The sequence below is a fragment of the Furipterus horrens genome, unplaced genomic scaffold, assembly GCF_987537825.1.
Source record: "Furipterus horrens unplaced genomic scaffold, mFurHor1.1.pri manual_scaffold_10, whole genome shotgun sequence".
Lineage (NCBI taxonomy): Eukaryota > Metazoa > Chordata > Mammalia > Chiroptera > Furipteridae > Furipterus > Furipterus horrens.
The window spans coordinates 40,190,042-40,203,784 of NW_028327180.1; the positions used below are offsets into that span (position 1 = coordinate 40,190,042).

General features: G+C 49.3%; 1 protein-coding gene across 2 annotated transcripts in view; it reads left to right on the plus strand.

Annotated features, from left to right (window-relative positions):
- The window catches only part of KDM4B (lysine demethylase 4B), a 135,802-nt gene that overhangs the window by 75,603 nt on the left and 46,456 nt on the right, over window positions 1-13,743 (plus strand). For both annotated transcript variants that reach the window (XM_090289413.1, XM_090289414.1), the window contains one exon: window positions 6,339-6,476. In XM_090289413.1, coding sequence (XP_090145539.1) covers window positions 6,339-6,476 — 138 coding nt within the window. The remainder of the gene's footprint in view (window positions 1-6,338; window positions 6,477-13,743) is intronic.

Sequence of the window (13,743 nt, forward strand, 5' to 3'; positions counted from 1 at the left end):
TGGAGCCTCAGGCCCAGTTCACCACAAATATCTCAGGAAACTGGCTTTTTAACTCTTAAGACTGTTCTAGAACAAGGATAAGCCAGGGAATGGCCACATTGGCTGGGCATCCAGCTTCCAACTCTTCCTGGTGGAGGATAATGGAATAGGGGGGAATCCAGTGGGGCCTTGACTTTCCCTCCCATCCCCTCCCAAACCTAACCCAAAACCCAACCCAAAACTAAACCTTAGCTAGGTATCACCACTGCACTGTCTCTCTGCAGGTCCTGCAGGATCTGGCTTGGGGAGTGGAGGGGTAGCTCCTGCAGACTTTCCAGGAAGCTACAGAAGACCCCAAGACATGGAGGTCTCTCTCCTCCCCAGTGGGGGCTGGGTTCACCCTTGATATGTGGCCCTGACCACAGCCCAGACAGTCTTGAGAGAGTGAATACCTGTTTATAAATGAACTACCTGGGTTTCCCGCAAAGGAAAAACTATACTCATTTACTTTACTGCTCTAGGGGTAAAGGGCTATGATGAATAGGCCTAAAGCCAGGGAACGTGGTTGGCAGAGAACGCATTGCCCTGTGGAGGGCCGATGGTAGGAGGTGAGCACCTGAGGTCCCAGTGGATCTCAAGGGCATCTGGGACTGGAAGTGAGGCTCTGACCTGGGGTCGTGCTCCCCAGCTATGCACTCCAAGCAGTTCCCTCTCGAAGGACATGTCTCCTGGGCAGGAAAGTCTAGTCTTGTGTCCTCAGTCTGTCTAGGGAAGAGGCATGTGCTGGGAGCCTTTCAGATAGCCCCGAGCAGGCTCTGGGGAGGAGGAGCCTGTGGGAGCGTGGGTTCTAAATGTTTCCCCAGAATGGTTTATCAGGTGCAGTGGCAAGTTCCACAGTCAGACCCTATGCCTCACTCTCACCTAAGTGTCAGCAAGTTAGAAATTGCTTCTGATATTTTAGTCAAACCACCAGCAGTGTTAGTGCTTGGATATGGGTCTTGTTCTTTCTGTTGGGGCTGCAGCCAGGAAGCAACTCCCAGCCATCGCTTGTTCATCAGGTTACGGGAAGTTTTGCTTTGAGAAATGCAGGTTTTGCGTTTTTCTCTTCTGTCTTTGGTCAGAACATCCTTTGTTACCCAGAACTTCATGGACAGATCACAGCATTGCTCTCCTGTGGTGTGTCAAGAACATTCTCCAAAGTGATGCTTCTTGGACAGAGATGCAGGAGTTGGTTGGTGGGACCCCCTTTTCTTCTTGTGGCCAGCAGGGCTTGGGCCCTTGTCTTTGGGCGCCAGTGGAGGCCCCCTCAGGGTTCGCTGTGAATCCCTAAGCTGAGTTCTTAGTGGCCTTTAAAGGAGTGACTCCATACTCCACTTATAAATCTTTTTTTTGTTTGTTTAAGTATATTTTATTGGTTATGCTATTATAGTTATCCACGTTTTCCCCCTTTGTCCCCCTCCCCCTGGTACCATACCTTCTCTCCGGCATCTCCCGCCCCCTTAGTTCGTGTCCATGGGTTGTGCATATTAAGTTCTTTGGCTTCTCCATTTCCTATACTATTCTTTTTTTCTTTTTAATATACTTTATTAATTATGCTGTTACAGTTGTCCCAATTTCTTTTCCCTTTGTTCCCCTCCACCAAGTGACCCCCCTCCCTCCAGTTCTCCCCACCCCCCTTACTCCATGCCCATTGGTTGTGCACATAGTTCTTCTCAACATCTTCCTGTCTACTTCACTCCCTCCTACTCTGCTTCTTAATTCCTGCATCATCTCCCTCCCTTGCCCCGCTTCCCCCTCCCAGCTAACCTCCCCACAATATGTTCCCCATACCTATAATTCTTTTCCCACTCTCGTTGCCTACTTAGTCTGCCTTTGTTTTGATTCCCTAGCTTCTGTTGTTGGTTGTTGTGGTACAGTTTTCATTTTAATGTTCATAGTTTTGGTCCTCTTTCTCCTAAACAAGTCCCTTGAACATTTCATATAACAGTGGTTTGGATCTGATGAACTCCCTCAGTTTTACTTTGTCCTGGAAGCACTTTCTCTGCCCTTCTATTCTGAATGACAGCTTCGCTGGATAGAGTAATCATGGTTGTAGGTTTTTGCTTTTCATTACTTTGAATATTTCTTGCCAGTCCCTTCTTGCCTGCAGAGTTTCTTTTGAGAAATCAGCTGATAGTCTTATTGGGATCCCTTTGTACGTAATTCTCTTCTTTTCTCTTGCTGCTTTTAAGATTCTCTCTTTATCCTTAATTTTTGACATTTTGATTGTAACGTGTCTTGGTGTGGTTCTCCCTGGGTCCAGTTTTTTTGGAACTCTCTGTGCTTCCTGGACCTGTAAGTCTATTTCCTTCCCCAAGTTAGGGAAGTTCTGCTTCATTATTTTTTCACATAAGTTTTCAATTTCTAGTTCTTCTTCACCTTCTGGCAACCCTGTGATTCGGATGTTGGCCCGCTTATAGCTGTCCCATAGGTTTCTGAGCCTCTCCTCATTTTCCTCACCTTTTGTTTCCCCTTTCTGCACTGGTTGACTATTTGTTCCTTCCCTATGTTCTGATTTGTTGATTTGATCCCTGGTTTTCCTTCCCTCACCACTTGTTTCATATGTGTTTTCGTTCATTTCAGCAGGACTAGCCTTCATTCCTTCCCTGTCTTGTTTAAGACCCGCTGTTAGGTCTGTAAGCTTTCTTATAACCAGAGCTCTGAACTGTGCCTCAGAAAGATTATCTATCTGCTGGTCTGATAGATCATATATTTGCTGTCTGGTCAGCTGCGTGATTGGGATCTCTACCATGATCTGTGCCATCCTGACAGTTTTGTGTTTACCTTTGCTTCCTGGGTGGGGCTGTCACACCTCCTACGCTATAGGGGGCAGAGCCCGTGCACTCTTCACTACCTGGGGACCCTTCTCACCACTGTGGCGCTTTGTGTGGAGGCGGTGGTCCAACATGGATTCTTGATGTTTGCTCTCCCCTGAGAGACTAGGAGCCTCCTCCTCCGTCCCCTTGCCCGCTGGCCCTCATAGTCCGAGGCAATGGGGGTCTGCCTTCCCTGGCGTTGGAATTGTGAGCTGATGGGATTGGTCTGCAGCCAGGGGTGCTCCCCAGGAACTTCTTGCCCCCCCTTAAATACAGGTGTCTATGCTTACTGCCATCTCGCCGCCAGCACAGCTTGACCTCTCCACCCTGGATTTGCCCCTCCTACCCGTCCAGATGAGCACCACTTGTTTATAACTTCATACGTTGAACTTCCACGTAGCTTTATTTTCTGTAACTGCTAGTTATTTCTGCAGTAGTTGTATTCCTTCTTAGTTGTGGAGGGAGACGGAGTGTGTCAGTCTTGGCCAGAAGACTCCACTTATAAATCTTTGTAATGGTATTTACCTCTAGAAGAAAAAGCAGATCAATAGCAAGCTTTTTAATAATTAAAAGTGTGTATTTCTGGAATCTGCCATTGACCTCCTCATTTATTCCGTGCGTGCTTACACAAGAAACCAAATTCTGGGCTTTCCCCATGACTGGCAGTGGGGGCTGGTGCTCCCTTCACTCCTTATTACTTTGCTGCCCAGCTTATCCATCATCCCCAGTGCCTTCTAATTTACTATCAGGATAATGTTGATGGCAGTGACATAGAGGACAGACACTGTGGGCTTGCAGTGAAGCCACTGGGATGTAGATTTTCTGATGGGAACATAATTTTCTTGTCTTAACCAAGTGCCTCTCTTCTGTTCTAGTTCTTTTCAAGGCCTTGATTTATGGTGGGGGGTCAGGCAGGAGAAACTAGGCCCCAAAGTCAACCTGAGCCTGGAGTGGAGGTGCCTGCATCATACCTGGGGTTGTCAGGCCTGGGGCCTGGCTGTGCCCCCAGAAGGCTCTGTGCTTGTGCCACATGGGCCGTGTCTTGGCAGAGAGAAGGGGGAATGTGCACGTTTGCAGTGCAGGGAAAATGGGATATCAGCCCAGATGATATAAGAAGACCAGTGAATGCGTTTTAAAAAAAAAATAAAATGAAGCTCTAAGTCCTGTGGCAGAAGCTGGCCCAGAGAACCCTTGGTGTGGATGGTGTGGCTGCGACCTTGGGGACACATGAGTGTTCTCTCCTCCCATCTTCTGCTGTATACTTCATTCCCTACACACGGCTGTCACTTGGACAGGAATTTAAAAATATAACTTAATGCACACTGACTTCCCCTGATTGGTGCAATTCATTATTTGAAAAGAAAAATATCTTAGTGTTCTTAAGGGCTGGCTTTTCTCTGGGCTGTGTCAGTTTTGATTGATTTTTGCCTCTGTGGTTGGCTTCTGTAAGTCTCACCCCCATCCCTCCCCTTCCTGCTACCCATTCTACCCCCACCAGGGCTTGACGTCTTACTGGTATCTAAATGAATCCAGAGATTTCTGCTCATCTCTCTGGGGGAATAAGTAAAGATTAGCAGGTCTGAGAACTACAAATCAACAATAAAAAGATGAACCACTAGATAAATAGGGAAGAGTGAAGTCTTGAACAGATTTTGCACAAGGAGACATATGCACAAACCAACATGATGAGACTTTCTGTGGATTTTAGAGGAAGGTGACCAAAGCCATGAGGAAATCCCACTGCACATGCACAGATGCTGAGAGGGGAGCAGAGGGAGCTCTCACTCACCATCAGTGGGGGTGCAAACAGGTTCCGTCTGTGGAAAAAAGGCAGTTTTTTGGAGATGAGGATGTGTACCTGCCCTGAGACCCTGACCCCCCCCCACCCCCCCGCTCCCCGTGTCTACTTACTCAAAAGAAATGCGAACTATGTCTGCAAGAAGACTGGCCCACAAGCATTCCCAGCAGCTCTGTTCACCAAAGTCCCAAAGTCTGTCCATAGGAGAATGAGTAATAGTGACACATCCCCACCACAGAATTCCCTTTAGGAACAAAAAAGAGAGAAAGACTGAGGTGCATGTGGGTTGAATGAATCTCAGAACAAAGAGCCCATGCTGTCTAATTCTGTGTACGTGAAGTCCTAGAAAGAAGCGTAATCCATGGTGTCAGAAAGCACACTGACGTGAATGGTACTGTGGTCCATCAGTTCCCAGGGTACATGAAATGGTTTGTTTCTATCTGGGGTGGTGGTGACTCAGACTCTGCACAATCTGTGATCTGTGCCTTCTACTGGCTGTAAATCAAGGAAAAGACAGGTCTGCCTGACTTCAGAGAGTTGCTCCCATGGCACCAGCCTCAGCTTCCAAAACTGCAGATTGGGCCAACAGCTCCACTTCACCAGTCCCGGAGAATGGTAATGATGCGCACTATTGTTTGTGGTCTGTCCTTGGGCACAGTCATCTCTTGGAGTGCTTGGTTGATGGACTCAGAGGCAGAGTGGCAGGGGGTAGTCAGTGTGGTCACGGGAAGTGATCCCTCTCTGGATGGGGAGATGAGGCTGCATCGCCCACCTTTTACTCCAGGCTTTCAGGTGGTGGTTTCAGAAGCACTGATCTGGAGTTGTTGTAGGCCCCACCCTGTCACTCATGCCCAGCTCCTGGGTTTGGAGTCTCTGTTTCAGTGTCTGGTTGTCCAGACCATTTGAATAGGTCTAGAAACATCAGCTCTCTCCTCAGAGATATGACCTTGACATTGTTTCCTCCTACATGCTGATGTGCTTCTTTGGTCTCTTTGACCTCATCTGGAAGGCCCACCTCTTGGAATCGAGAGGACAGATTCTGTGTGCTTATGTTGGTGAGGGGACTTAGGTCATATTGGGGCAGTTCAGTGCCCTGTGCATATTCCTCATCCTGCGCTCAGAGGCTCTGCAGCTGCCACCAGTGCTGTCTGTCCCCCTGATGTATGGGAACACCCCACAGTGGACAGGAGGTGTGACACGGCCACCTTCCTCCAAGACGGGAGACCCCCTCTCCCCTCACCAGAAATGAGAAGTGCCTCGAATGGTAGCATCCAGCAGTCCCTCTGTATCTGCAGTTCACCCCTCTGAGGAGCACTGACTGTGTCTGTCACCTTTGGGCTCCAGCTGGGCTATGGTGAGCAGGGCCTGGTGTGAGCTGTTGGCCTGGCCGCCGCCATACCTACTTTATCAGCCATGTGGGAAGTTGGCTGGAGTCTGCAAAGTTAGGTAGAACCACCTTTTGCTTGGCAGACTCCATTGGCTCCTGAAGTCAGGGCTCCCTGGCACTTTTTGGGAACTCCTTGAACCCACATCCCCCTTCTGTGTTCCTTGGTGGCTCCAGGTCGCCCTTGCCACCAGCCTGTCCCTGCTCTGGGCCAGGCATGGCTTCTGATAGGGGAGCCATACATGAAATCCTCTTTCTTCTAATTCAGAGCTGCACCCTCACCTGTCGGCCTCCCCTCACCTGTTGGACTCTTCTTCCTCAGATCACGCAGGAGGCCGGGGAGTTCATGATCACCTTTCCCTATGGCTACCACGCTGGCTTCAATCATGGATTCAACTGTGCAGAGTCAACCAACTTTGCCACCCTGCGGTGGATTGATTACGGCAAGGTGGCCACTCAGGTAAGTGTTCTCAGACATAGTGAAAGATTACAAAGGAGGCTGGTCCCTTGCAGCTGGTTCTTTTGGGCCCACGTCAATGTCTGGGAACCTGAACTTTCCATCAGGGCTTGTTTCTTGGTTCTCAGTGAACTTGTCCCCAGAACATTTGTCACCTGGAGGAATGGGGACAAGGCATGAGTGGGATGGGTGTATGTATGGTAGATAGGGCCTGGGCTGGCCTGGGGTCAGGAGCACCCTGTCTCCTGGAAGAACTCTGACATGGCAGACCCCTCCCTCTGGGCCTAAGGGCTGCCTACTGTGTCACCATAGCAGGAGGACACTGAAAAGTGAGGAGATGCCTTTGATTTTTTTCCCCCAGTAATTTGCTGTTCCTGGTCTCCAAGGGCTGATTATTGGCCAGAAGATGTGACATCTGAACTGAGTGCTTATTCTCAAATTCCCATATCTCTGAGTGCACCTGTCTTTGTGGTTTTGATTGACAGCTTGGAAGGCGCTATAGCAAGTCTACAGAGCTGTTGGGTGTGGGGCTGGGTCATGCCTGCCTCATTTCCTTCCTCTTGCTTGTCTCTTCCTGGTGGGTTTGGAGATCCAGGTGACAGGATATACACAGGGCTCATGATCTGCAGACCTCCCCAGTCATGTGGGGGATGACAGAACCCAGGAGGGAGAAACAGGAAAGAGGGCTTTTGGGCCAGCAGCAGCCCCAGCACTTTGTCAGTGGCCAGTACCAGGGGCCTCCCTTGCAGGTCTGCCAGCGCAGCCATCGGTGCCTGTCTCATCTGCCACAGAGGAAGATGGCAGGCTTCTCCCATCAGGCTGGACTCAGCTGGTCTGCCCCGGCTCTCGGATTTCAGCCCCTTCTGGCCTTCTGTCTCCTTGAGAAAGACAAGCCCAGCCATTTGTGGGCATTTCCCTCTGGCGCTGGGCACATGGAAATGGAGAAGCCCCTCCAGCTGGGTGAAAAATGACATTTTCCTGCTAGCCCCCCACATCAGAGTCTTGGATTTCTCCATAGAATCACTTAGCTGTTCTCAGTCAGGGCCCAGGGTCAGGACAAATGATGGGGTCAGTGTGGAGAAAGTATGAATGGAACCCAGACCCTGACACACGTAGCAGTTTCTAGGCCTCAGACCTTTATAAAGAGGGTCTAAGCCATGATGTTCAGTATAGTGGCCACTGGCTGCACACAGGTGTTGCAGCCTTGAGATGTGGCCTGATCGCCTGGAGGTGAGCTGTGAGTGTAAATGTGCAGTGTCTAAGGTCCAGGTATAACAGAGAGCAGGAAATACCTCACCAAAAATCTGTTTATACTGATTATGTAGCCTGATACTTTTGCATAGCTTGGATTTTACAAAATATATCATTAAAGTGAATGTCACCTATTTCTTTTCAAATTTTGAATGTGGTGACCAGAAATATTAAGGTGACAAAGGTGGCTTGCATTATATTTCTATTAGGCAGTGCTATTCCAGATGTGTTGTCTAGCCTTTATTTTTCTAATTATCTGTTTCTCTGGCTTTACTATTTCAGCTCAGTTTAGAAAAGGAAATGGGTTTTATAGCAAGATAAATGGAGGACGTGCTCCCAGGATTTAAAAGCATTGGGCTTTTTATACTTCAGAAAATCGTGGTGGGATTGTCATAGGCAGAGACTGTGTGTCACTAAAAGAGGAGATGCGAACGTCACAATTTGCCTGTTCGAACTAAAGGAGAAATATCCGGGGCGTGTGGTTTTATTGTTTGCATTATGTGGGGGCACCATGGGTGCCGAGACTCAAGGCAGAGAGAATCTTTAGGACCCGCATGTGCTGTTCCCTCCTGCTGCAGCGGGACTGACATGTCACCATGAGCCCAGGGCCAGGCTTGTCCTGGGGGAGGCTGTCAGAGCTGAAACTGAGTGGAACCAGTGGGGACTGCCCAGATATTAAAAGCTATTTATAGGTTCAGCCCATGTTCACAAATAAGTGACATTCGGGAAGTACAGAGGCTTAGATTGGGCCTCCACGCTTACATTGCCAGGCGACGTAGCGTGAAATTACTGAACAAGTGGCGCGTGGTGCTCAGAGTAAGCCCCGGGGTTCACGGCAGGTGTCCAGGTGCCACGTGGGGCTCTCTTGAAGAGCTGGCCTGACAGGCAGGCCCCTGCATCCAGGAAGGCAAGGTGTTCAGCCAGGCATCTGTGTGTGGCAGTCCTGGATGTCACCTCTCGGGCCTTGGGGTGCTGAAATGGGGCAGCAGTTCCTGACTCTTGCAAGCTCTGCTGCCCCCGTAACTAGTCCAGACTACGGAGACTGCCAAGGTGCCTGGCCTTACAGATAACAAGCTGAGGCGTGCCAGAGGCAGAACCATGGAGAGGCAGGGCAGTCCTTCAGGTCAGCTGATGCTCAGGGACCTGCAGGTCCTCAACCAGGTTTTAGGGAGCGGGAAGGATCCCAGGACTCCTTTCCCTGTAAGCCAGCCCGAGCTACCCCACTACATCTGCATTTTGGGGCCAGTTTCTTCTTGCTCTTTCATCAGAACATAACCCAGGGGAGAATTTCCACTTCCCAGATTTTAGGGCCTATTTTATTTGTTGGTTTGTTACCTTCTTCGAGCTTCTGCACTCCGTTGTCCCTTTTCTATCATTCTGCCTTGTGCTGACACATTAAAAGCCAGACTCTCACACTTGGCTGGCCTGTGTGAGTTTCAGGTATCTCTTTCCAGAGCAGCGGTCACAAACTGGCAGGCTGACTATTTTAGTATGGTCTGCAAACTGAGAATGATTTTTACATTTTTAAAGAGTTGGGGGGAAAAGTCAAAAGAAGAACATGCAACATGACAATTAGATGAAACTCAAACTTCATCTTCATAAATAGTTTTATGGGTGCCCAGCCTCACCAATATGTTGCCCTGTTGTCAGCAGCTGCTTTCACCTGCACTGGTGGAGTTGAGTACTTACAATGGAGACCATCTGGCCTGCAAAGCTGACAGTATTTGCCACTTGGTGTGGGCCTTTCCTGCCAGCCCTGGCTCCAGCCAGTTAGGACTGAACGGTCACCTCCTGCACTCCTAGAGCCAAGGCCACTGCCTTGGGAGGTTCCGGATGGGCTCAAGAGGGTGCCAATAGCCGTGATCACCCAGCAGGATATGCCAGTGCTGATGCCATAGCTGCCACCTGCAAAGCATCGCCCATCCAACCTCCTGACTGCAGGGCAGAGGGACTCCCAGGTTCCTCCTGGCTGTAAAATCCTGGAGAAAAGAGATTACAGCCTGTCACCAGAGCTCCTCTGAGGGAGCTTCTCTGGGCCCTATTTGCAGCTGGAAGCTGCCTGGTGTGTTCTCTCTCTGCCCTCTCACTGCAGCACAAACACTGACTGCTGACCAGCTCAGTTCACTGTCAAGTTGAGATGGTGTTTCTGTCTCAGATGGTTTCCTTTCTGAGCCACTTGGCCAGCATTAACCCTCATTATCCATCTGTGCATGGGACGAAAACGTGTGGCTGCCTGCATCTGCCCAGCCACCCTGCTGCTGGGGGTTCCCTGTTGGGGGTTCCTTGTTGTGTCCCTGCCTCGGGGTAACCTGGGGAAATTGGGCCTGCCCCCGTTATGGCCTCCGAACTTTGGACCACCGTGAGCTTTTCTGTCTATAAAAGGGGATGCCCTGTCTTGGAGCTGTTTTAACATGAAATGAGAAAAGATAAACGAGAACACTGTGTGTAGGCCTCTTCACTTGGTGGGTATCCCTGGTCTCTCAGACTCTGGCTCATTGGTTCAATCAAGGGTTCCTCCTCACCACTGTGGACATTTGGGACCCTCCTGGGCCCTGTAGGGGGCTGAGCAGCAACCCTGGCCTCCACCTATGCAATGCTGGGAGCACCTTCAGTGTGACAACCACAGATATGCCCAGATGGGGCCCAGTGTCCTCTGGGGGCAGAATCAGCCCCTGTTGAAACCCCCCGTCTAGCTGACACCCAGGTTTCATCTTTTTCTTTACAGGCACAGGAGGGTGGTTGTCCTGCATCTGTATTGTGGACTCTCTGACATGAGGTGTCATAAGCTCAATGTGGTTTCTTTTCAGACTCCTCCTGAGGGCATCGTGTTTGGTGCTGTGAGCCCCCTTTTCCTACTGAAAGGCATTTTTTCCTGTGCTGTGCAGCCATGGGGCTTGAGGTCCCTTAAGCAGGACAGATATCAGATATTGCCAGAGATGTGAAACTTTAACTTAACAGGCCACCCCCTCCAGAACAAGGGAGAGAGACACTCCCTCATCCCTCAGTTCTAGGGATTGTAGGTTTCATTAGTCTCATGTGCTTCTCTTTCCCAGAGGGGAGGCTAGGCCAACAGGAATTGTGGGAACAAACCAAGGGGACTCCACAGAGCATTGGTTTGCCATCTCCCTAGGAGATGGCCTCTTTGAGGAACTATATGTTAGAGCGAGTGACCTCCCCCATCTGGGATTCCAAAGATTTTTACCAACCCTCCCCACACCTAGCAAATCCCCCCCTTCACCCCCCCACCCCCACCCCACCGCCAACAGGAAATAGCCAACATCCACCTGCAAGGGCCCACTGGCTGCAAGAGCAGGAACAGCAAGTGGACGTTTCATTACCTCTGGATGGAGGTTCCTTCAGCCAAATACCCAAACCCAGGACCCAGCAGCTCCTGCGAAAACCCACTCTAATCAGAGAGTGGCCCATCTTCCTCACAGTTTCTAGACCACGAGTTCCCATCACTGCTGTGCTTCCCAGGCTGTGGTAGAGTGTGGGTGGGGCTGGGCCTCCATCTGGAGATCTGTGCATCACTGGCAGTAAACAGCAAGGGCTCCTACATAATGACCCAGAACCCAAGCCAGTCTGCTGGGTGAGCAGGGAGACCCAGGACCCCAGAGAAGGAGGTAGGGATTACTGGATGTTTTTACAATTTCAAGAAAGGGGTTGGGAATATCCTGCCAGCTTTATCCATCAGCTGCAGAGACTTGGAACTAATGAATACACATTGTTGAAAATTAGAAAATAAGGCAAGTAGAAAGGGGAAACAGACCTTCATTTCAGCCACCCACTCACAGCCATGAAAAGGAGTGAAGCTCTGACACTTGCTATAGCGTGGAGTGACCTTGAACACATGATGCTCAGTGAGGGAAGCCAGACACAGAAGGCCACACAGTGTGTGATTCCATTCATGTGACATGTCCAGCACAGTCAAATCCACCCCTGAATTGTATACTTTTTTTTAAGTTTCTTTTTTTTTAATTGTGCTTTTACAGTTATCCCAAATTTTCCCCCTTTGCCCTCCTCCACCTGGCCCACCTTCCGCTCCCACAGTGAATCCCCACACCATTGTCCGTGTCCATGGGTCATTTACACATGTTCTTTGTGAATTGTATACTTTTGATAGGTGGGTTATAGGGTATGTGAATTAATATCTCAATAAAACTGTTTAGAAATTTCTACCACCCATATTAGTTCTTATCATATTTTTTAAAAAATATGCTTTATTGATTATGCTGTTACAGTTATCCCAATTTCTTTTCCATTTGTTCCCCTCCACCAAGTGACCTCCCCCTCCCTCCAGTTGTTCCTCCCTTAGTCCATGCCCATTGGTTGTGCATGTAGTTCTTCTCAACATCTTTCTGCCTACTCCACTCCCTCCTACTCTGCTTCTTAATTCCTGCATCATCTCCCTCCCTTTCCCCCCTTTCCTCTCCCCACTGACCTCCCCACAATATGTTCCCCATACCTATAATTCTTTTTCCACTCTTGTTGCCTACTTAGTCTGCCTTTGTTTTGATTCCCTAGCTTCTGCTGTTGGTTGTTGTGGTACAGTTTTCATTTTAACGTTCATAGATTTGGTCCTCTTTCTCCTAAACAAGTCCCTTGAACATTTCATATAACAGTGGTTTGGATCTGATTAACTCAGTTACTTAAGTTTTACTTTGTCCTGGAAGCACTTTCTCTGCCCTTCTATTCTGAATGACAGCTTCGCTGGATAGAGTAATCATGGTTGTAGGTTTTTGCTTTTCATTACTTTGAATATTTCTTGCCAGTCCCTTCTTGCCTGCAGAGTTTCTTTTGAGAAATCAGCTGATAGTCTTATTGGGATCCCTTTGTACGTAATTCTCTTCTTTTCTCTTGCTGCTTTTAAGATTCTCTCTTTATCCTTAATTTTTGACATTTTGATTGTAACGTGTCTTGGTGTGGTTCTCCCTGGGTCCAGTTTTTTTGGAACTCTCTGTGCTTCCTGGACCTGTAAGTCTATTTCCTTCCCCAAGTTAGGGAAGTTCTGCTTCATTATTTTTTCACATAAGTTTTCAATTTCTAGTTCTTCTTCACCTTCTGGCAACCCTGTGATTCGGATGTTGGCCCGCTTATAGCTGTCCCATAGGTTTCTGAGCCTCTCCTCATTTTCCTCACCTTTTGTTTCCCCTTTCTGCACTGGTTGACTATTTGTTCCTTCCCTATGTTCTGATTTGTTGATTTGATCCCTGGTTTTCCTTCCCTCACCACTTGTTTCATATGTGTTTTCGTTCATTTCAGCAGGACTAGCCTTCATTCCTTCCCTGTCTTGTTTAAGACCCGCTGTTAGGTCTGTAAGCTTTCTTATAACCAGAGCTCTGAACTGTGCCTCAGAAAGATTATCTATCTGCTGGTCTGATAGATCATATATTTGCTGTCTGGTCAGCTGCGTGATTGGGATCTCTACCATGATCTGTGCCATCCTGACAGTTTTGTGTTTACCTTTGCTTCCTGGGTGGGGCTGTCACACCTCCTACGCTATAGTGGGCGGAGCCCGTGCACTCGTCACTACCTGGGGACCCTTCTCACCACTGTGGCGCTTTGTGTGGGGGCGGTGGTCCAACATAGATTCCTGCCGTTCACTCTCCCCTGAGAGACCAGGAGCCTCCTCCTCCGTCCCCTTGCCCGCTGGCCTACACAGTCCGAGGCAATGGGGGTCTGCCCTCCCCGGCATTGGAATCGCGAGCTGATGGGATTGGTCTGCAGCCAGGGGTGCTCCCCAGGCACTTCTCGCCTCCCCTTAAATACAGGTGTCTGTGCTTACCGCCGTCCCACTGCCATCGCCACTAGCACAGCTTGACCTCTCCACCCCAGCTTCACCCCTTCTACCCATCCGGACGAGCACCACTTGTTTGTAATGTCATACGTTGGACTTCCATGTAGCTTTATTTTCTGGAACTTCTGGTTATTTCTGGTTTTGCGGTAGTTGTATTCCTTCTTAGTTGTGAAGGGAGACGGAGTGTGTCAGTCTAGGCCTCCATCTTGGCCGGAAGTCCAG